At 37.9% G+C, this 24,273-nt stretch overlaps 1 protein-coding gene across 2 annotated transcripts in view; it reads right to left on the bottom strand.

Moving 5' to 3' along the window:
- The window catches only part of NELL1 (neural EGFL like 1), an 823,138-nt gene that overhangs the window by 43,440 nt on the left and 755,425 nt on the right, over positions 1-24,273 (bottom strand). Inside the window, exon 16 of one of the 2 annotated variants that reach the window (XM_082747362.1) lies at positions 265-405. The exons of the other annotated variant lie outside the window; for it this stretch is intronic. Within the exon in view, the coding sequence (XP_082603488.1) occupies positions 265-405 (141 nt within the window). The remainder of the gene's footprint in view (positions 1-264; positions 406-24,273) is intronic. 2 annotated transcript variants of the gene reach the window in all.

Raw genomic sequence — 24,273 nt, 5'->3', positions numbered from 1 at the left:
ACTTCAAAAGAACCAAAAGCCACAGCACACAGACCCAGGCTTTAATACTCTAACTGCCCCAGTTTCCATATAGAAACCCTAAAACCCCACACTGCATAATCCCTGGCCTCATCCCTGAATTGTTGAGGGAGGAAATTTGAAAACTGATGAATGTAGCCAGTGAGGGGTCATATCTTAACACTGGGAGCTGAAGAGAGTACCAAAGCAGACTGCCCCTCCTGCAAAGGGCCAGAAGGATGGAGGGCATGGCTAAAAGCTGCTTACCAACACAGGACTCCCCGGACAGTGAATAGGTCCCATCGTCATGGAAACCGCTTCTGCACTCACAGTGGTACCACCCTGGCAGGTTAACGCAGCGGGAGTGGTTGTGGCACTCAATGATTCCCTCTGTGCATTCATCAATATCTGCCTCAGAGAAAAACACAAGCCCACCAGGACATTAATTTCTTTTGACACTAACCTTTCAGTAAACACCTAAGCATGCTCATGTCAACAGATCAGTTAAAAGTGGTTAGGTACCTAAAATGAAAGTTACAGGAAGAACCAAATCCCATTTTTCTCCAGAATCCAAACAAATGGAAAGCCAGGGATGGGTTCTCATATACTGAATAATAAATGAGAGCTGATGGTCATGAAGGCATCCTACCTACAAATGTTGTTGGCTTCTGCATAACCAAAAAGTAAACTGAGGATGTTTGGCACACTTTTGGTATTGAGTATATATGGCTTTTCTCAGATTCCCTGTGTCTAAAACAGTAATTCCAGATATTATTTGCTGTTCTCTGAAAAGTCTATGAACAAATAAGCTCAGAGAACTCTGGGTTTAATAGTGTTGAACTGATTTTTTTATATTGTCCTATCAAAGAGACTTATCCTATTCATAACTCCTGCAAAACTTAGGGAGGAGAAAAATAATATGCACTGTTTCCCAAATTTATTTGGCTAAGGGATGGATTAGTCCTGTGAGACTATTTGGGGGAGCATATGTGGGGAATTACTGTTCTAATTCTTTCAAAGCTTAAGGACTTGGTTTATGATAGTCAATCAGAGATCCTCATTTTCAGTCCTTCCTTTTTATTATTATTATTATTATGTTGTTAGCCAGCTTATAGTACCTCTTAGTTTCTGCTGCAGTGTTCAGTGATTCATTAGTTGCATATAACACCCAGTGCTCATCACAACACGTGCCCTCCTTAATCCCCTCTTCAGTTGTTCCTGATGAAAGGACATATACTGGGCTTTGTTTGCTCTAGGATCTGACTTATAAGCAAATGCCTAGATCATGTACAGATTCTCTAGCCCAAAGGCTTGCCTCTGAGCTGGAGTTGACACCACTGCAGAAAGACAAGCTGTCAATTGTTATGCCAGGGTCAGCTCATACTTATAGAATCTCTCCATGTAATTGTTTCTTGGAATACAGCCATTGTTGGCTAGAAACCTTTTACTAGGTCTCCTGGAAATAGCTGAACTATGCCAGTCTTCTACAAATAGAAATCTAATTAATATTGGGATATAACAAATAATGAATAAAACACATTTTGGAGTCTTTTTCAGCAGTGCCCTGCTGTGGGCATTGGCTCAGGGGCAATCAGCTACCAGTTGTTCTATTACCTTGACATGTCCTAAGGTGTGCAACAGGGCTGTGAATGTAGTCTGCAACCTGTCAGTCTCGTCTTGTGGCATTCCAGCCAAGTAAGGAGAGAAAAAGTATAGCTCTTTATACTGGGCAAATCCAGCCTTTTTTTTTTTTTTTCTTTCCTTTTTCTTGTTCCTGCTTCTTTCTTTTTCTTTTCTGCCAACTGCCATCTTCTTCCTTTATTTATAATTTTTTTATTATGTTCAATTAGACAACATATTACATCATTAGTTTTCGATGTAGTGTTCAACAATTCACTCGTTGCATATAATATGCAGGGTGCACCATATCACGTGCCCTCCTTAATACCCATCACATGGTTACCCTTCGCTCTAACCCCCCTCCCTTCTTAACACTCAGTTTTTTTCCCAGAGTCCAGACTCTCTCATGGTTTGTCTCCCTCCCTGATTTCTTCCCATTCAGATTTCCCTTCCTTCCTCTATGGTCTTATGTTCCACATAAGAGTGAAACTATATGATAATTGTCCTCCTCTGCTTGACTAAATGCACTTAGCATAATCCCTTCCAGTTCCACCTATGTTGATGCAAATGGTAGGTATTCATCCTTTCTGATGGCTGAGTAATATTCCATTGTATATATGGATCACATCTTCTTTATCCATTCATCTGTTGAAAGGCATCTTGGCTCCTTCCACAGGTTGGCTGTGTTGGACATTGCTGCTATGAACATTGGGGTATAAGTGCCCCTTCTTTTCACTACATCTGTATCTTGGGGGTAAATACCTAGTGTTACAATTGCTGGGTCATAGGGTAGCTCAATTTTTTTTTTGCAAGATTTTATGTATTTATTTGACAGAGAGAAATCACAAGTAGATGGAGAGGCAGGAAGAGAGAGAGAGAGAAGCAGGCTCCCTGCTGAGCAGAGAGCCCGATTCGAGACTTGATCCCAGGACCCTGAGATCATGACCTGAGCCGAAGGCAGCAGCTTAACCCACTGAGCCACCCAGGTGCCCCAGATAGCTCTATTTTTAATGTCTCAAGGAACCTCCATACTGTTTTCCAAAGTGACTGTACCAGGCTGCATTCCCACCAACAGTGTAAGAGGGGCCCACTTTCTCCACATCCTCACCAACATTTGTTCTTCCCTGTCTTGTTAATTTTAGACCTTCTAACTGATGTAAAGTGGTATGTCATTGTGGTTTTGTCCTTTATGACTTATTATCATTCAGCCCATATAATTCTTTGACAGAGAGCATCCCTTACTTTTTCTTATTAATTCTTTATTTTTTAAGGTTTTAATTTTAATTCCATTATATTAGTTTCATGTGTACAATAGAGTGATTCAACAATTCTATACATGACTCCATGCTCATCAGGATAAGTACACTATTTAATCCCTATCATCTGTTTAACCCATCCCCCCCACAACCCCACTAATAACCATCAGTTTATTTTCTATAGTTAAGAATCTGTTTCTTGGTTTATCTATTTTGTTGCTTGCTCATTTGTTATGCTTCTTAAATTCTACACGAGCGAGATCATATGGTATTTGTCTTTCTCTGACTGACTTATTTTGCTTAGCATTATATTCTCTAGCTCCATCCGTGTCATTGCATATAGCAAGATTTAATTCTTTTATGGCTGAATAATATTTCATTATATATATACACCACATCTTCTTTGTTCACTCATCCATCTAAGTATGCTTGGGCTATTTCTAACACTTGACTATGGTACATAATGCTGCAATAAACACAGGGTATATGTATCCCTTCAAATTAATGCTTTTGTATTTTGGGGGTAAATACACAGTAGGGTGATGACTGGATCAGAGGGTAGTTCTATTTCTAACTTTTTAAGGAATCTCCATGGTTTCTTCCCAGTGGGTGCACCATTTTGCATTCCCACATTAGGGTTCTGCATTAGGGTTCCTTTGTCTCCATATCCTCTCCAACACGTGTTTCTTGTATTGTCGATTTTAGCCACTCTGACTGGTGTGAAGGGATATTTCATTGTGGTTTTGATTTGCATTTCCCTGATGATGAGTGATGTGAACATCTCGGCATAAGTCTGTCTTTCATTTATCATACGTTTGTCTTCTTTGGAGAAATGTCTGTTCATGTCTTCTGCCTATTGTTTAATTAGGTTATTTGTTTTTTGGGTGTTGAGTTGTTTTAGGTTTTTTTTTTTTTTTAAGATTTTATTTATTTATTTGACAGAGAGTGAGAGAGAAACACAAGCAGGGGGAGCAACAGAGGGAGAAGGAGGAAGCAGGCTCCCCACTGAGCAGGGAGCATGATGTGGGGCTCGATCCCAGGACCCTGGGATCAGGACCTGAGCCGAAGGCAGAGGCTTTAACCCACTGAGCCACTCAGGTGCCCCAGTTCAGTATATTTAAATACAGGTCACCAAAAGAAACAGGTGTAATGAGAAGACTGATTTTCAAAGATAGCTTCTTCATGTAAGGCTGTAAGACAACTTTCTGCAATGGAGAAGCAACAGATTCTATCTCAGACACTGATTTCCAAAGCCCCCAGAAAGGTGGTCATGATACCCACACACCCTGTCCCTTCTAGACTTCTGACAGTATTCAGGTAACAACCATCCAACCACAGTTAGTATTTTGAGGAATCAGGGAATACACAAGCAAAACCTTCTCAGATAACCACAATAATCACAAGTCCTAGGTTTACATCTGCTGCCCATTTCCTTCTCAAAACCATACCAGTTTGGAGGATAAATTATCTGAACATCTTTCAAATACTTCCTCTAGCCCTCAATTCAAATGTTCAATTTCTAGGAGAAGCAGGAGTGGTGAATCATGTGCAAAAATCTTTTCAATTCACATATATTTTTATTCCCAAAATGGGGATAATAGTAAAAGAGACTCTTAAAGTCTTTTGTGATTCAGCAAGACAGAGTTATCTGTGCAGCATGGGGAACTGTGAGAGTAAAGACAACCAGTTATATGTCTACAACTGGCCCCAGAGACACCAGTGAATCCCTCCCTGGCTTGCAATGAAAATGAAAAAAGTAGTGGAAATGTCCCTTGCCTGGGAGATGCAGTGTGCATAGCAGGTTCTGGCAAGTCACTAGGAATAACCAAGACTCCTCACATACCAGCACCTGATAACAAGGCTGCACATTTGTTCTACAAGGTCTACAACTGAAGTCAAAATTTCCACTTTATATGCAACCAGACTACATGTGAGAGGTGCTCACATTTTCATTGCGTTCATAAGACGGCCATTTCTTCTACATAGTTACAGCAGTATTAAACCCAAATATGGAAAACACTTAAAGGCCTTACAGTGACATTTTGGGGACTTTAAAAATTATAAATTGGTAATGGCTGCCTTGGTCCTCAGAGATTTGTTTCTCCCGGTCACACTTGCCACAGGCAAACAAACAAGACAGATGCCTTGGGAAGGGGGTCTCTGCAAGTTCACAATGGCATCTAACACTTTCTCAATGAATTCTCATGAATTACTGAACCTGTGTTGGGAAGGTCATTGAGAGGACATTACTGCTGGGTGACCAGAGAGCTGGACCCAAGAAATCAGAAGCTCTGCAGCCTCTCCCTAATTCTTGCAATATACATTCTTCCCACTGTTCCCACAGAGAGAGCTGTTTTCAAGGACACAGCCTTGAGAGAGCAATGTGTTTTTGAGACCATCTGAACATTATACATAATTGAACACAGTGAAGGCCTCTGTATAAACTTTTAAGATTCTGGCAGATGGGTGAAGAGATCTACTCATCTTGCAATTGCTCAAGACAAGCCTTGTAAGTTAAATTCCTTTGTGTATTATGCCTGCCACCTACTAATCTGCAGTGGTTTGCTTCCTTCTTCTGCCTCTCCCTGTCCTGCATGTATAAAGGCCACTTGGCAAACCAAAAAGCTTGGCTGCATCACACAATGGGTTACTCATTTCAAAGGAAACAAACAAAAATTATATATCATTTTTCCTTCCTATAAAAAGTCCTAGGACTTTGCTTAAATCTCAGTTTAATCCAGCACAGACCTGAAGACATGGCAGAGGAAACAACAGATGATGAGGAATTCTTGGAAAGAGAGAGAGCAACCTGGGGGATGGGATACAGGGAAAGGACAGGGAGAGACAATCCTCAAGCAGACTCCCCACTCAGCATGGAGCCTGACATGGGACTCAATCTCACAACCCTCAGATCATGACCTGAGCTGAAATCAAGAGTTGGATGCTTACCCAACTGAGTTACCCAGGCCCCTTTTTTGTTTCTTTGTTTTGAGAGAGAGCACAAGCAGGATGAGGGAGAAGCAGACTCCTGGCTGAACAAGGAGCCAGAAGTGGGACTCGATCCCAGAACCCTGAGATCATGACCTGAGCCCAAGGCCAATGTTTAACTGACCGAGCCACCCAGGCATCCCTATGATGGGGGATTCTTTTTATTTATTTATTTATTTATTTGACAGAGAGAGAAAGAGACAGGGAGACAGGAAACGAGCAGGGGGAGTGGGAGAGGGAGAATCAGGCCTCCCACAGAGCACGGAGCCTGATATGAGGCTCAATCCCAGGACCCTGGGATCATGACCCAAGCCAAAGGCAGAGGCCTAACCAACTGAGCCACCCAAGTGCCTGATGGGGTATTCTTAGAAGCGGAGCCTACAGGATTTATTTCTATATCCTCAGTGTCACATGTCTGCTACTAAAAACTCACCTTATAGCGTAGGTCACACAGGAAACAAAATGGCAAAATCAAGTTCAAAACTAGCTAGAACTTGTATCTGTCACTACTCTATCAAATCATCTTATTGACAAATGAAGAATGATTCGCACAAATATGTAACATTTATTCAATTCTATAATAATTGCTAAGCTGAAAACACGACATGCTCAAGAGGATATCTGTGCTGTGGCAGATGCAGAAGCAAAGATATGATTCCTGAAATACAAGTGCTCATGACAAATGGGAGGAGGTATACAAGCATCCTTTAAACTCCAGTCAGTATTCCTTTCTCCAACTCCTCCAGACTCACACGTCCTCCCTCTCATAATGGCTCAGTGTATATGCCCCCATCTATTTAAGCACATGTCTTGCTCTATCACAGTAAGGCCCCTTTTATGTCCATCACTCAAATTCAAATTGCCCCAAGAAGAGAGACATCATCTTAGATTTATATTTATATTTCTAGTGATAGTGAGTATCAAGTAATATGAAGGCATGAAATAAAAGTGTGTAAAAATGATTGACAATGGATTGAATGAAAAAAATAATGAAAAAGTGCTGAAATAGAGATTCAAAGTACGACAAGATTTCCTACTGTTTGCAAATCACAAAGATACAGTATCAATTCACAAAGCTAAATAAAATGGGGTTAGCTTAACCTTTTGTATGTTATTTACCTTGAAAAGACAACATATAGTTTCTATTTAATACTTTGTTTCCAGGTCTAATTGTCAGAGATTTTTAAGGTGGAATAGGCAACAAAAAGACACATAGCTCTACCTACTTCAATGAACAATCCTACTTGTATCTTGAGATTTTTTTTTTTTTTATCACAAAGAAAACCAGGTAACTATCAGAGGGTTTTCCATAGGATGTGTCCTAAGGGACACATTTAATCCTATTTGGAATGTACAATGATATTAGTATTAAAAGCCATTTGCAAACAAATCCTTAGATTCTTGCAAAATTCTTATTTCTGGAGTTAGAGGAATCTCTTCCTTTACCTGATCTCTTCTGTCTCAGATGTGCTATTTGGAAATTTGTGAAATTAATAGTTTATCTCAAAGCTTATTGTCAAGGATATAGTACTGCATATCATATTAAAGGATTAAAGTTCACAAGGAAGTAGAGGCTCAAGAAGCAGTTGGATTTTACATTTTTGTGGGTTTTTTTGCTTAGAGAAACAGAGAGATAGCATGCATGAGTAGGGGTAGGGTGGAAGAGAGAGAGAGAGAGAATCTCAAGCAGGCTCTCCATCCAGTGCAGAGACTGATATGGGTCTTGATCTCACAACCTGAGATCATGAACTAAGCTGAAATCAAGAGTCAGACTCTTAACCAACTGAGCCTCCCAGGTGCCCCAGATTTTATCTTTTCTAAGGATTTGTGAAGTGAGGCAGTTGAGTGATGGGAAAAACTTTGATACTTTCATCACTTGACAAAAGGTTTTTGAGCACACATATAAGAAATGCTGTATCACACTGTGTGATACAGAGGTGAAAAGAAAATGTCTGTGTGCTCCAGGTACTTATAGTCTATCAGGGCAAACTGGAATGTGAAAAAGTAACCATGGTTAACAGAACATGGACTTTGGAGAAAAACATGATTCAAATTCCTGCTCACCGACACACTAATATATTGTATAGATTCTTCTATATCTTTTTTTCCTCATCGGTAGATGTTGGGAAAATAAAACCAAACTTTACAGGATTAATGAACAAAAGACTCATAAGCAAAATCTGTTATATTTCTCCTGTTATACAGAATATTAACTTTTAACTCTATATACTGCTAAAAAAAAAAATAGATAAAGTGGATGAAGTTAGAGTGTGTTTAGCTAAGCAAATTATGCCAAAGAAAGAGAAATACCATACGATTTCACTCATATATGGAATTTAAGAAACAAAACAGATGAGCATCTAGGAAGGGGAAGAAAGAGAGAGAGAGGAAGCGAACCATAAGAGAGAGAGCAAATTGAGGGTTGATGGAGAGAGGTGGGTGGGGGGTGGGCTAAATGGATGATGGGCATTAAGGAGGATACTTGTTACTATGAGCCCTGGGTGTTATATGTAAGTGATGAAACACTAAATTCTACTCCTGAAACCAATATTCCACTATATGTTAATTAGAATGTCAAGAAAAATTGGAAAAGAATTAAAAATTTAAAAAAATTAAAAACATAAAACAAAAAATTAATATTAACTTGTAATTGAGAAGCTGGTCAGGGGTACCTGGGAGGCTCAGTGGGTTAAAGCCTCTGCCTTTGGCTCAGGCCATGATCCCAGAGTCCTGGAATCAAGCCCCACATCAGGCTCTTTGCTCAGCAGGGAGCTATTTCTGCCTCTCTCTCTCCCTGCCTACCTGTGATCACTGTCTGTCAAATAAATAAATAAAATCTTAAAAAAAAAAGAAGAAGAAGAAGGTGGTTAGGACAGAGAGGTGATGTCTGGATCTTTAAAGATACTCATGTGGATTTTGAGATAATTCTCACATTGTAAAACACTGAGGGATAGAATCTATGAGTCTATAATAAACACCATATAACAACATGGATTCTCTCCCCTGAAAGTCACATGAAATTAAGTGGAATCAGTAACATAAAGTACCAAAAATATAGCAAACACAAAGCTTGTTATTATTTAATATTTGCTGAATTCCAGGATTGCACTGATCATACAACATGCCTCAGAATATTTAAGGAAAACGAAAAAGATAAATTAGTGAAATAGAGGGGCTGTGAGATAGAAACAGGCTAGTTCTTTCAACTCTCCTTCTCCTTGGTCACCCAAGGGTATGTCCTAAGCATACCTCCTTGGCAGATGAGCGAGCCCATGTGACTGAGTTCTAGCTCTAGAGCTAGAAAAAATGTAATTACAGTATAAGCCCACAAAAATGCCTCATGTGAACCTCCATGCTATTTTCACTTTCTCATTGGAGGCTACTGTACAGGGAAACCCTGAAAGCTACATGATTTTTTTAAAAAAGATTTTATTTATTTATTTGAGAGAGAGAGAGATCACAAGTAGGCAGGGAGGCAGGCAGAGAGAGAGGGGCAAGCAGGCTCCCTGCCGAGCAGATAGCCTGACATGGGGCTCAATCCCAGGACCCTGAGATCGTGACTTGAGTCGAAGGCAGAGGCTTAACCCACTGAGCCACCCAGGAGCCCGTGAAAACCACGTCTTAAAAATGGTAGTGCCTAGGGGCACATGGGTGGCTCAGTGGATTAAAGCCTCTGCCTTCAGGTCAGGTCATGATCTCAGGGTCCTGGGATCAAGCCCCATGTCTAGTTCTCTACTCGGCAGGAAGCCTGCTTCACCACATTCCTGCCTGCCTCTCTGCCTACTTGTGATCGCTCTCTCTGTCAAATAAATAAATAAAATATTTTTTAAAAATGGTAGTGCCTGCATGACTATGGAGAATGGAGCCCTTCCACAGACCTGATACTGTCACGGATTGTTTATATGAACAGAAGTACACTTCTGTCTTATTCAGCAACTACACCATTGTAGGCTGCTTTACTGCTGCAGCCAAAATTTCCTTATTGTTTTGATAGACCCCTTTCCATATGAAGGAGAAATGCAGAGGTCCGAAGTTATGAAGACACAATCTCTAAAAATAAAGCAAGCACACGAGAAAAACACCTTAGCACCAATCACAGATTAGAGACTGCTAAAGAGGTGGGAGAACTTTTGCGCTGGAATGAGACAAAGCTTTGTAGTCAGATATACTTGCTGGAATCTTGGCTCTGTTAATACCAGTCGTGGGACTCTGAGCAAATCCTTTATCTGTTTTCAGCTTGGTTCTTAAATGAAGATGGTTTTACCCAGCTCATAATGTTGCTTTAAGGATTGAATGAGATCAATGTAAGGCTACTCTACAGAGCTAGGCAGGCACTCGTTAGGCTTGCAATAATTAACATTCTCTAATTTCTAATCCCTGTTTGGCCACAGAGGAGTTATGTGTCCATGCCAAGATAGTCCAAGTCTCTAGGCCTCAATTCTCATATGCAAAATGAAAGGAGTGTGTTATAGCACAATCTCTTTAACTCTTCTCGGTTTAACACCCCAGAAGATGAAAAACTGGGTTTGGGGCTTAAGCCTTCATCTGCTACTGACCAACTGAATGCTTGCTATAAGTTTTAAGCAACTTCAGTTTCTTCATTAGTCAAATTAAAAAATGAATGTTTTGTGTGTGTTACAAACAAAGCTCCAATAAGGTACAAAGAAACTCTGGAAGTCAAACAACTGCTGCACAAAATATATGATGACATCACTCTTACTGTTTCTTCTTTGTAAATTCTGATTACCCACTAGTTTCAGTCCATTAAACTTAAAGGTGCCAGCTATTAATAATGGTGTCAATGGCATTGGTGATATGGCTCTGTGCCTTCTATAAATCTTCTTTACTGACTTGGCACAAGGGAATCAGTCTCTTCCCAGTTGAATGCTTCCAATTTTATCTCTGATGTCCTTCCTTTTTTAGCTAAACAAGTGATTCCCAAATTCTTCCATAAAGACCCAGTCTATTCACACTCAAACTCTTCTCTGGTCCTGAGGCTCTCTGGTCCCCATCTCTAAACTGGCCTCTAACACAAGTTCATATACACATTTATTATTACCAGCAGATTAGCTACCCTCAGAGGTCTCTCTTCAACCTCACTCTGCCCAAAGCACTTCACAACACGTATCTCTGTATTTCAAACTCATTTTCCTCCCTGACACACCTTCCTAGCTCTCACTCCTCACCATCCAGAAAAAAAAGGTCAAAGTTCTCATAATGGCTTACAAAGTTATAGGATCTATAACTGTAACTAAAAGACTGCCTGTTCTTATCTCTTTGAATGTATCAAACACTGTTCCTTTCACTTGCCTAGGACAGGTACGCTGACTTCCTAGCAATTCCTCAGGCAGACCAGGCATGCTTTTGACTTTGCATGCTTACTTGCCCCAGCTCAAATACTTTCTAGCTTTTCTCTTGCTAGCTTTTCTCCTTTGCGCTTATTGCCACCCAACTACTTTGATTTTTACATAGGTGTCTTATTTGTTTTCTTTCTCCTCCCCTTCCCAAAAATGTCAGCCCCATTTGGGTAACATGAAGACAGAGCTGGATCTGGAAACTAAGGTGTACAAAAATGAATACTTGTTGGATATGTGAAAGACAGAGGAAAGGAAGGAAGCTGCACTAGAGATTCTTTCTTTGATATGGTTTGGAAATCTGCTTTGCATCTACTCTCTAGCTCTGTTGCCAACTCCATGTTCCAGTCTCTTGTTTTTTCAGACCTGAATGACTACAGTGTCTCCTAGAGGGTATTTCAGTCCCTATCCTCTCTAATGTCTCTAGAAATATTAGACTAATGTTCCCAAAACTAATGACTCAGCAAAACTTAATTAAAATAACACTAGCTATTCTGGCATTCAATACTTGAGCTTAGGTAAGTCATTTTCTAACTCAATACATTAATTATTTAATTTTTATGATAAACAAAGATTAAACTGATCAAAGTTTTTCAAGCAGAACTGTAGACAGCACTAGGTTTCCATGATGGTTTTCTTAAGCAGAACAGTTGAATCTCTAGATAGACTCACCTTGGGGGATCACTGAGCATTTCTGTAGCATACATCTATTAAAGTTTTACTGCATATAAACATGGGTTTAAAAAAATTGAATGAGATCATTTGCATTTCCAGTCTGAAATTCCTATTATTCTGTGATTTTATTATATCCCACTCCTCTAGTAATTACAAGCAATCATTACTGTAAAAACCTCCTGGGGCGCCTGGGTGGTTTAGTGGGTTAAAGCCTCTGCCTTCAGCTCAGGTCATGATCCCAGGGTCCTGGGATCGAGCCCCGCATCAGGCTGTCCGCTCCGCGGAGAGCCTGCTTCCTCCTCTCTCTCTCTCTGTGTACTTCTGATCTCTGTCAAATAAATAAAATCTTAAAAAAAAAAAAAAGCTTTCAGTTTTTCTCCATTGAGAATGATATTTGCGGTGGGTTTTTCATAGATGGCTTTGATGATATTGAGGTATGTGCCCTCTATCCCTACACTTTGAAGAATTTTGATCAGGAAGGGATGCTGTACTTTGTCAAATGCTTTTTCAGCATCTATTGAGAGTATCATATGGTTCTTGTTCTTTCTTTTATTGATGTGTTGTATCACATTGACTGATTTGCGGATGTTGAACCAACCTTGCAGCCCTGGAATAAATCCCACTTGGTCGTGGTGAATAATCTTTTTAATGTACTGTTGAATCCTATTGGCTAGTATTTTGTTGAGTATTTTCACATCTGTGTTCATCAAGGATATCGGTCTATAGCTCTCTTTTTTGGTGGGATCCTTGTCTGGTTTTGGGATCAAGGTGATGCTGGCCTCATAAAATGAGTTTGGAAGTTTTCCTTCCATTTCTATTTTTTGGAACAGTTTCAGGAGAATAGGAATTAGTTCTTCTTTAAATGTTTGGTAGAATTCCCCCGGGAAGCCGTCTGGCCCTGGGCTTTTGTTTGTTTGGAGATTTTTAATGACTGTTTCAATCTCCTTACTGGTTATGGGTCTGTTCAGGCTTTCTATTTCTTCCTGGTTCAGTTGTGGTAGTTTATATGTTTCTAGGAATGTATCCATTTCTTCCAGATTGTCAAATTTATTGCCGTAGAGTTGCTCATAGTATGTTCTTATAATAGTTTGTATTTCTTTGGTGTTAGTTGTGATCTCTCCTCTTTCATTCATGATTTTATTTATTTGGGTCCTTTCTCTTTTCTTTTTGATAAGTCGGGCCAGGGGTTTATCAATTTTATTAATTCTTTCAAAGAACCAGCTCCTAGTTTCGTTGATTTGTTCTATTGTTTTTTTGGTTTCTATTTCATTGATTTCTGCTCTGATCTTTATGATTTCTCTTCTCCTGCTGGGCAAAGAAGACATCCAGATGGCCAACAGACACATGAAAAAGTGCTCCATATCACTTGGCATCAGGGAAATACAAATCAAAACCACAATGAGATATCACCTCACACCAGTCAGAATGGCTAAAATCAACAAGTCAGGAAATGACAGATGCTGGCGAGGATGTGGAGAAAGGGGAACCCTCCTACATTGTTGGTGGGAATGCAAGCTGGTGCAGCCACTCTGGAAAACAGCATGGAGGTTCCTCAGAATGTTGAAAATAGAACTGCCCTATGACCCAGCAATTGCACTATTGGGTATTTACCCTAAAGATACAAATGTAGTGATCCAAAGGGGCACATGCACCCGAATGTTTATAGCAGCAATGTCCACAATAGCCAAACTATGGAAAGAACCTAGATGTCCATCAACAGATGAATGGATCAAGAAGATGTGGTATATATACACAATGGAATACTATGCAGCCATCAAAAGAAATGAAATCTTGCCATTTGCGACAACATGGATGGAACTAGAGCGAATCATGCTTAGCGAAATAAGTCAAGCAGAGAAAGACAACTATCATATGATCTCCCTGATATGAGGAAGTGGTGATGCAACATGGAGGCTTAAGTGGGTAGGAGAAGAATAAATGAAACAAGATGGGATTGGGAGGGAGACAAACCATAAGTGACTCTTAATCTCACAAAACAAACTGAGGGTTGGTGGGGGTAGGGGGTTTGGGAGAAGGGGGTGGGATTATGGACATTGGGGAGGGTATGTGCTTTGGTGGGTGCTGTGAAGTGTGTAAACCTGGTGATTCACAGACCTGTACCCCTGGGGATAAAAATATATGTTTATAAAAAATAAAAAATTAAAAAAAAAAAACCTCCTGCCAGGCATTCAAAGCATAAATAATCTGACCTCACTTTACCTACCAATTTGCTTTTATTTCTTAGAGTTCTTCAGTAATAAACCTTTGCATACTCTGGCCTGGTAGTCTTAGAATCTACATATCCTATATGCAATTTCACCTCATGCTTCCCACCTTGAAAGTGATTTTTTTTTTAAATTAAAATCCAAGCACAAACATTAATTAAACAAATAAGTCTACTTCCTTTTCTCTGAATTCCCAAGCCTTTAAAAGTTTAACCTCCCTATTTAACTCTTACATCTATTCTATTTTGGAATATACTGTTTTTTGCTATAGTTTCTCCCCCTACCAAACAGAATGGTTAAACATCTATCTGTTAATAATTTTCTGTCTCAGTCACTCTGAGAAACACTTTATATTCACTACTTCATTTGATCCTCTGAATAACTCTGACATAATTTGAGCAACCTTAATTTTATAGAAAATAGAGGCTTAGATGTTTAAATAATATGCTCATAGTAAAGCATCTGGAAAGCTTCAGAGTGGTAATTTAAACCAATGTCTATTTGATACAAAAATACATACTATTAGCCATTATACCATATAGCTCCTGCATACTTTAAAGGAAGAAGCAGTCCCTGTCTCTCCCTTTCTCTCTCTCTCTCTTGCTAATCAACAACAGAAATTTATTTCTCACAGTTCTTGGCTGAAGTCCGAAGGTCAGGGTACCAGTATGGTTGAGTTCTGGTGAGAACCCTCTTCTGGACTACAGATTGTTGACTTCTCATGGTATCCTCACACAAAGCTGCTCTTTTATCATCACCTTTTATCATCATGGCTAAGCACCATTTCAGGCCTACAACTAACTTAATTCATTGTTAGGAAAAGATTTTCTGGTGCTATATAAATACTTGAGTGAAGATTTCAGCCAATGATATCACAGAGAAGGCAGAGTTTGGAGTCCAAATCTAACCAATTCAACTGCTTTCTATAATGAAAATAAACACTCCTCCAAGGAAAATTAGACCTCTACTAAGAAGGAACTTAATATGCAATACACAAGAAAAAATTATTATACACCTAAAGAAATAAGAAAATGTGACCCATGTCAAAGAGAAGAAACAGATAATAGAAACCAACTCTAGGGATGCCTGGATGGCTCGGTGGGTTAAGCCTCTGCCTCAGGGTCCTGGGATCAAGTCCGGCATCACATTGGGCTCTCTGCTCAGTGGGGAACTTGCTTCCCACGCCCCTGCCTGCCTCTCTGCCTACTCGTGATCTCTCTCTCTGTCAAATAAATAAAATCTTTAAAAAAATAAATAAATAAACCAACTCTAATCTTCACCAGATGCTGGATTTAGTACAACAAACTTAAAATAAATAAATAAATAAACAAATAAATAAATAAATCCAGGGACTGAAATAAAAACACTGAAAACTGAGCAGTTGAAAACTGTTGAAAGTTGAAAACTGAACAGACTTTTATTTTAACAAAGATGGGTTTTCTACTGGGTGTCATATCCAAGTATTTAGTAGAGTACTGATCAGAAAATAAGAGTGATGAAAATACCCAAAGCTGGAAAAAGACAACCAGAAGGGATAAGAGAAAAAGTACCTGGTGCTCACACAAGGAGAGAAGAATGCATGCTTCCACAAGCTGGACTGGACATTCTAATTCATTGGATAATACAAGATAGAGTATGCTCTTGCTTTGATAGTGCAGAATAATTAGTCCTATATTAAACATTGCTCTGGCCTCAACAATAATCTTAAAAGCAAGATCAAAAAGGATATAATTATGTATATGTATATTAACTGTCTAAGAAAAAAGGCTTAGAAATATTTATAGGAATATAAAAATATCCAGCATTCAACAAGATCAAATCAATATTGACTAGCACTCAATAAAAAGTTACTGGCATGAATGGAAACAGAAAAATCTAACTCAAAATGAAGAGAAAAATAAATCATTTGATGCTAACACAAACCTCAAACAGATGTTAGAATTAAAAGACAGAACATGTATTTATATGTTTAAAAAACTAACCAGAGAGATGAAGAGTATGTGTGTTTCTGTATTTATATGCACACACATGCTCTATATTATATATTATATATATATATATATATATATATATATATGTGTGTGTGTGTGTGTATATATATATGTACACACACACACACACATATATAACATACACATACAAACACATAGCTCCAAATTAAGCTATTAGAGTTAATAGTTAAAATAAGATGAAAAATGAATTGGATGGGGCTTTTGACAGATGAGATGTTACAGAAGAAAAAATCAGCAAACTTCAAGACATAGAAATAGAAACTATCCAAAATGAATATAAAGGAAAAAGAAAATAAAAGGGACTCAATGAGCTATGTGGGTAAGTAAGTGGCCTAATATATGTATAATTGGAATCCTTGAATAAGGAGCAGGAAAACAGGGGAAAATATCCCAAATGTGTTCAAAACTATAAGGAAACAGATCCAAGAAGCTCAGTGAGCCCCAAGTGCAAGAGACATGGAGGAAAAAAACCATGAAGTCACACCATAATAAAACTTACCCCAAACAGTGATAAAGTAAAATAAAAATAAATAAATGAATAAATAAATAAAATAAATAGTAAAAGCAACAGAGAAAACAAGACATGTTACATGAAGACAAGCAAAGACAAGCAAGTCAGCAGATTTCTTTAGTAAAATAATGCTAGGGGAAAAAACAAAATAACAGTGTTAAGGCAATAAAGGAAAAAAAAAAAAAAAAAGCCTGTCAACTTAGGATTCTATACCTGGCAAAAATAAATTTCAAAAATGAGGTAAAATAAACTTTCAGACTGATAAAAGCTGAAAGGACTCATCACCTGCCTTTTTGTACTACATAAAATGTTAAAGGGAATTCTTTTGGCAGAAGGAAAATAGTAACAAATAAAAATATGAACATACATAAAAGAATGAAGGATACTGGATAGAAAGAAAATTATTTTCTCCTTAATTTATTATTTTTACTTAAAATTTTATTTTTATTTAAGATTTTTTATTTTAACTTATTTTATTATGATTTAAACCTCTTTAAAGAATTTTGGCTATTTATGCAACAACACTATATTCTGGGGTTTAAAACATGAAATAAAACGTATGACAACAATAACAAGAAGGCTACCAGGGAAAGAAATGGAAGTATACTATTGTAATTTTCTTATATTGTACATATGGTAGCATAATATCACTTGAATTTAGCCATTTGTAATAATTTAAAGATGTAAGCTATAAACACAAAGCCACCAGTAAATAATAAATAATTTATAAGTAATAAGGAAACAACAGAGACAAAATAGACTCCTAAAAATTACTCACTGGAGAAAAAATACATTAAAAAGTAGAAAGGGAACAAAGAACAGATGGAACAAATGGAAAACAAATAGCAAAATGAGAGACTTTACCCATATCAATAATCACACTAAGTGTAAATGGTTGTACATCCAAAATTCTATATGCAGTAAAACAACTTCTTTAAAATAAGTAACAAGAAGGTATTTTCAAATAAACCAAAACAATGAATCACAGCAAGCTGACCAGCATAAGAAATAATGAAGAAAGTTCTCAGGGCTGAAGGAGAAAGAAACCAGATGATATCTCAGATCTAGTGGAAGCATGTTACCAATGATAAATTGATGTGAAAATATTTTAAAAAACGGATTTTCCTTTTTTTCTCTTTAAAATACAAATGACAAATACAAATAAAAGGTAATAACATTATTATAGAATCCATCATGTATATAAATGTAACAAATGACAACAGCAAAAGGAACAAGTGAGTGGTTAAAAAAAAAAACTATACTGAAGTATTAAAACATTAATTCTAAGTAGTTTGTGAAAAATGGAACTATACTGATCTAGTATATTAGTAACTCAAAGTAGATGGATAAATCAAAGATGCTTAGAAGATTCCTAGATAACCACTAAAAATAATGAAAAAAGTAAGAAGAAAAAATCTAAAATCCAAAAAATCATAAATAAGAAAAATAAAAAGGGAAAGAGACAAATTGAAAAGAAACTGCAAAATGGTAAACCCAAATCCAACCACAGCAGAATTTACCTTAATTGTATATCGGCTTCCAGGGAAGAGGGCAGAGTATAAGGATCCTAAACTCACCCCAAAGATACAACTAAGTAACACCGACATCAGTGAAAACAACTTGAAGATTGGCAGAACAGACTCTTTGCAGATAAAAGTAAAGTAGAAGCCACATCAAAGAGAAGAGAAAGGATGGAGACAGGTTCAGGAGCTAAACAGACACACAGGACTGTCCGTAAGAAGGAGGGACATGGAGAGGGTGGAGAGAGGAAAGGAACACACCCTCACACCAGGCACCTCACATTAACACTTGGCTTTGAAAACCAGAGGGGCCAAATTTCACAAGTTCTTTACAATCAGCAGGGCTTGACACATGGAACTTTAAAATCAGCTGTCTTGGCTCTAGGAGAGCAAAGAGGGTAAGAGAAAAGGAGTCCCTAGCCTTAAAGAGACAGCATAACAAAAAGCTCCACTGAGATACAGCACAGAAGCAACAGTTTGAAAAATGCCTGGGTTTATTTACTTATCTCAGAGCCTATAATGGAGGAACTGAGATGCTTGGGAGATTTCTCCAAAAAGAAGAAAAAAAAAAAAAGTGTGGACAGGTGTCATGATACTTCCCTGCACCCAAGCCTAGATAAATGAACACCTGTGGAACCACAGCAGCACCAACACTCTCCACCTAGCTTGCTAACAGTGTGCCTTGCCTCCACACACTTCTGAAGATCTACATCCTCCAGTCAGTCTGGTCTCAGCAGCAGTTTTCCAGGACAGCTGCAAATGCCCTCCTGAAGTGAACAAGTATGGAACTTGCCAGCAAAAGACACCCTGCCCTCACCAGCCTGCCTGCCTTTCTGCCTGCCTTCCCTCTCTCTTTTTCTCTCTCTCCCTTCCTTTTTTCTTCCTTCTTTTTCTTTTCTTTTTTCCTTCCTTTCTTCTTTCTTTCTTTCTAGATTTCATCTGAGAGAGAGAGAGAGAGAGAGAGAGACAGAGCACATGAGAGAGAGAAAAAACACGATTGAAGGGAGAAGCAGAGGGAGAAGTAGGGAGCCTGACATGGGACTCAATCCCAGGACCCTGGGATCATGACCTGAGTCAAAAGCAGGTGCTTATCTGACTGAACCACCCAGGCACCCCAGGAGTTTTCTAAAGTGACTCTAGGTCTCTACCCATAGCATACATATGCAAACCTGGCTAACACCATGTGCCTAGCCCCCACATTCTCCTAGGGACTTGCCCACTTCCATATACCTTTGACTAGAGCACATCTAAAGCAGTGCCACAAGCCTGACAGTGTGCAAGCAACCTTGACAAGGGTCAGCATCCCTGCAAAGTGACTTATGCCCCAGGGAGATGGCAAAAGAACCATATAAACCACTCCAACTGCAACCCCAGCAAAACAATGAGCACACCAAAGAGAGCTTCTAAGGGAGAATACAGGGAATGTGCCCTGCAGTTCAATGCTACTGCATCTCTGGCAAACACCTGGACTGCATCAACTCAAACTCAAGGCGGCCCAGACTGGCCCACTAACAACACTGAGACCAAGCACTGCTCATGAAAGGCAAAGAGAGACATTGTGGATGGCTGGACTGAAGGCAATGTGGCTCAGTCACAACAGGGTGTGAATAACATTCCAAGAAACATCCCTGAAGTGCCAGATTCTGGTGAACAGGGAACACTGCACTGCAGGAGATTACAGGACTTCTTCTTCATAAGGGCATTACCTTCAAGACAAGAGATGTAGCTGACTTTTCTAAGGCATAGAGATGGACACAGAGAGTTAGACAAAGAGAGAGGAGTATGTCCCAAATGAAAGAGCAGGACAAAACCACAGTAAGAAACCTAAAAGAATGGAGATGAATAGTATGCCTGATAGAGAATTTAAAGTAGTGGTCATAAAGGTATTTACTGGACCTGAAAAAGAGGTGAAGACCTCAGTGAGACTCTCAACAAAGAGATAGAAAACATGAAAAAGAACCAAAGATGAAGAATTCAACTGAAATTAAAAATATGTTAGATAGAATCAATAGACTAGAGGAAGCAGAAGAATGAATTAGCAACCCAGAGGACAGTCTAAAGGAAACCAGTCAAGCTAAACAGGAGAAAGAAAAAAAATAATAATAAATAAAAATAGACGAAGGGAACTTAGCAACACCATCGAGTATAATACCACTTGCATTATAGGGATCTCAGAAGGAGAAAAGAGAGAGAGGTGGGCAGAAAATTCCTTTGAAGAAATAACAGATGGAAGTATCCTGATTGGGGAAGGAAACAGAAATCCAGATCCAGGAGACACAGAGAGCCCCCAACAAATCAACCAAAGGGGGGGCACACCAAGACACATAGTCATTAAAAGGGCAAAAAGTAGCAATAAAGAGAATTTTAAAAGCAGAAAAAGCAAAGCAAAGAGTGGGTACAAAGGAAACCCTTAAGGCCATAAAACAGACTTTTTAGTAGAAACTTTATAAGCCAGAAGGCAGTGGCATGATATATTCAAAGTGCTGAAAGGAAAAACAGACAAACAAACAAACAAACAAACAAAACAAACTTGCAGACAAGCATATTCTGTCCAGTAAGGCTATCATTCAGAAAATAAGGAAAAATAAAGAGTTTCACAGACAGACAAAAGTTAAAGGAATTCATGACCACTAAACCAGGCCTGTAAGAAATGTTAAAGAGGAATTCTTTGTGTGGAAAGGAAAGATCGTAAGTAAGAGTAAGAAAGGTAGAAATTTTTAAAAAGCAGTAAAATTAAGTATATCTATAAAAATTACTCAAAGGATTCACGAAATAAAAAGAGGTAAAGTATGACATCATATACCTAAAACATGGGAAGGGGGAAGGCGTAAAGAATGGATTTAAACTTAAGTAACCATCAACTTAATGCATACTGCTATATGCATAAGATATAATAAATAAACCTAATGGTAATGAACAAAAAGCCAGTAATGGATATGCAAAAAATGAAGAGAAAGGAATCTACGTATACCATTAAAGAAAGCCAGGAAAACAAGAGAGAAGAGCCAACTAGGAAAAAGGAATGGGGAAGAACTATAAAAACAATCATAAAACAAGTAACAAAATGGCAATAAGAACATATCTATCAATAATTACAATGAATGTAAATGGACTAAATTCTCCAATCAAAAGATATAGGTAACAGAATGTTAAAAAAGCAAGGCCAATCTATATGCTGCCTACAAGAGATTCATTTCAGACCTAAACATATACAGATTGAAAATGAAAGGATGGAAGAGTATTTATCATGCATATGGAAAAGAAAAGAAAGCCAAGGTAGCAACACATATATATAGGACAAAATAGACTTTAAAAGAGACTGTAGCAAGCAATAAAGAAGGACACTATATAATAAGAAGGGGGAAAATCCAACACGAAGATATAACAATTGTAAATATTTATGCACTTCAAAAACAAACAAACAAACAAACAAACAACCTACAGGCCAATATCCTTGATGAATATAGGTATAAAACATCCTCAACAAAACATTAGAAAACCAAATCCAATAATGCATTAAAAAAATCACTCACCATAATTAAGTTGGATTTATTCCTGTGATGCAAGGGTCGTTCAATATTCTCAAATCAATCAACATGAAAAATCACATTAAGCAGAAATGATAAAGAACCATACAGAAAAAGATTCAGAAAAAGCCTGTGACAAAGTACAACATCCATTCATGATAAAAACCTTCACCAAAGTAGGCTAGGAGGGAACATACGTCAACAAAATAAAGGCCGTATATGAAAAAAACCACTGTGGATATCATACTCAATGGGGAAAAACTGAGAGCTTTCCCCTTAAGACTAGGAACAGACAATGATGTCCACTGTTATCACCTTTATACAACACAGTACTGGAAGTCCTAGGCACAGCAATTGACAATCAGAATGAAAAAAGATGCATCTAAATTGGTAAAAAAGAAATAAAACTTTCATTATTTACAGATATAATGATGCTATATAGAGAAAACCTGAAAGACCTGCAAGATGACTAGAACTGACAAATGAATCCAGTAAGGTCACAGCATACAAAATCAGAAATGCAGAAATCCTTTGCATTTCTATATGCTCATAATAAAGCAGCAAAAAGAGAAATTAAGAAAAAATGGATTAAAAACCTAATTATGAGACCTGAAACCATAACGATCATAGAGGAGAGCATAGGCAGTCATTTCTCTAACATTGGCCATAGTGACATTTTTCTAGAAAGGACTCCTGAGGGAGGGAAAACAAAAGCAAAAGTAAACTACTGGCAGGTACTTGGTTAGTGCAGTCTATTATGCATCTAACTCTTGGTTTTGGATCAGGCTCTGATCTCAGGATTGAGATCAAGTTCCACATTAGGCTCTGCACTCAACATGGAATCTGCTTGAGATTCTCTCTCCCTCTCCCTTTGCTCACTCCCACCTTGCTCATGCTCTATCTCTAAAAATAAATAAATAAATATTTTTCACAGAAAATGTTTCCCACAAAACTACTGGGATTACATCAAAATAAAAAGCTTCTACACAGTGAAGAAAACAACAAAACGACCACCTACTGGATGGAAGAAGATATTTGCAAATGACATACCTGATCAGTGTTAGTATCCAAAAATAAAAACAACTGATACAACTGAGCACTAAAAATCTAAATATTCAAATTATAAAATGGGCAGAAGACATGAATAGACATTTCTCCAAAGAACATATCCAGATAGCAAACAGACTCACGAAAAGATGCTCAACATCACTCATAATCAGCAAAATTGAAATCAAAACCACGAGATATCACCTTACACCTGTCAGAATGGCTAAAATTAACAACACAAGTATACAATACAACAAGTATTGGTGAGGATGTGGAAGAAAAGGAACCCTGTTGTACTATTGGTGGAATACAAACTGGTGCAGACACTGTGAAAAACAGTTTGGAGTTTCCTCAAAATATTAAAATTACCTATTACCATATGATCCAGTAATCATACCACTGGGTATTTATCAAAAGAATATGAAAACACTAATTCAAAAAGATATATGTACCTTTATATTTATTGCAGCATTATTATTATTATTATTATTATTAAGTAGGAATCCCAAAGTGGGGCCTGAACCCATGACCCAGAGATCAAGACCTAGGCTAAGATCAAGAGTTGGACGCTTAACCACAGAGCCACCCAGGTGCCCTGTAGCATTATTTACAACAGCTGCATTATGCAAGCTGTCCAAGTGTCTATCAATATATGAATGGATAAAGAAGATGTGGTATATGTATACACCACATTATACCTATGGAATATTTCTCAGCCATAAAAAAGAATGAAATCTTGCCATTTGCAGCATGGATGGAACTAAAAAGTTTAATGCTAAGCAAAACAAGACAGAGAAAGACAAACACCACATGATTTCACTCATATGTGGAATTTAAGAAACCACAGAAAGAAAAAAAGACAACCAAGAAACAGACTCAATACAGAGAATAAGCTGATGGTTACCAGAGAGAAGGTGGGTGGGGGAATGGGTGAAATAGGTGAATGGGATTAAAAGTACACATATCTTGATGAGCATTGAGTAATATATAGAATTGCCAAAACATATATCATACACCTGAGAGTAATATAATGCTTAACTACAACAGAATTTAACAAAGTATATATACATATATGTATATATATATACATATATGAATATGCTCAGCTAAAGGCAAACATTATTAGGCTAGATAAAAAAGAAGACCCAATTATATATTGTCTTCAAACAATACACTATAAATAGAAAAGAACAAACAACTTAAAACTTAAGTATAGTAAAAGATAGACCATGCAGACATCAATGATAAAAAGCTAGATTAGCTATATTTTCATTTTTATTGAGTTATAACTGCCAAAACTGTAGTATATTTAGAGTGTGTAACATGATCTGATAATATATATTAACTGTGTGAAAGGATGGATTAGCTGTATATTAGAAAAAAGTCTTCAAGATAAGGAAAATTAGCAAAGATAAAAAAGATACTTCATAAGAGTCAATACATCAGATAGATATACCAATGGAGGGAGATAAACCATAAAAGAATCTTAATCTCACAAAACAAACTGAGGATTGCTGGGGGATGGGAGGTATGGAGAGGAT

The sequence above is a fragment of the Mustela nivalis genome (genome assembly GCF_964662115.1).
Source record: "Mustela nivalis genome assembly, chromosome: 9".
Lineage (NCBI taxonomy): Eukaryota > Metazoa > Chordata > Mammalia > Carnivora > Mustelidae > Mustela > Mustela nivalis.
The sequence above is the reverse complement of the archived record's forward strand: the minus strand, read 5'-3'. Positions and strand labels throughout refer to the sequence as shown.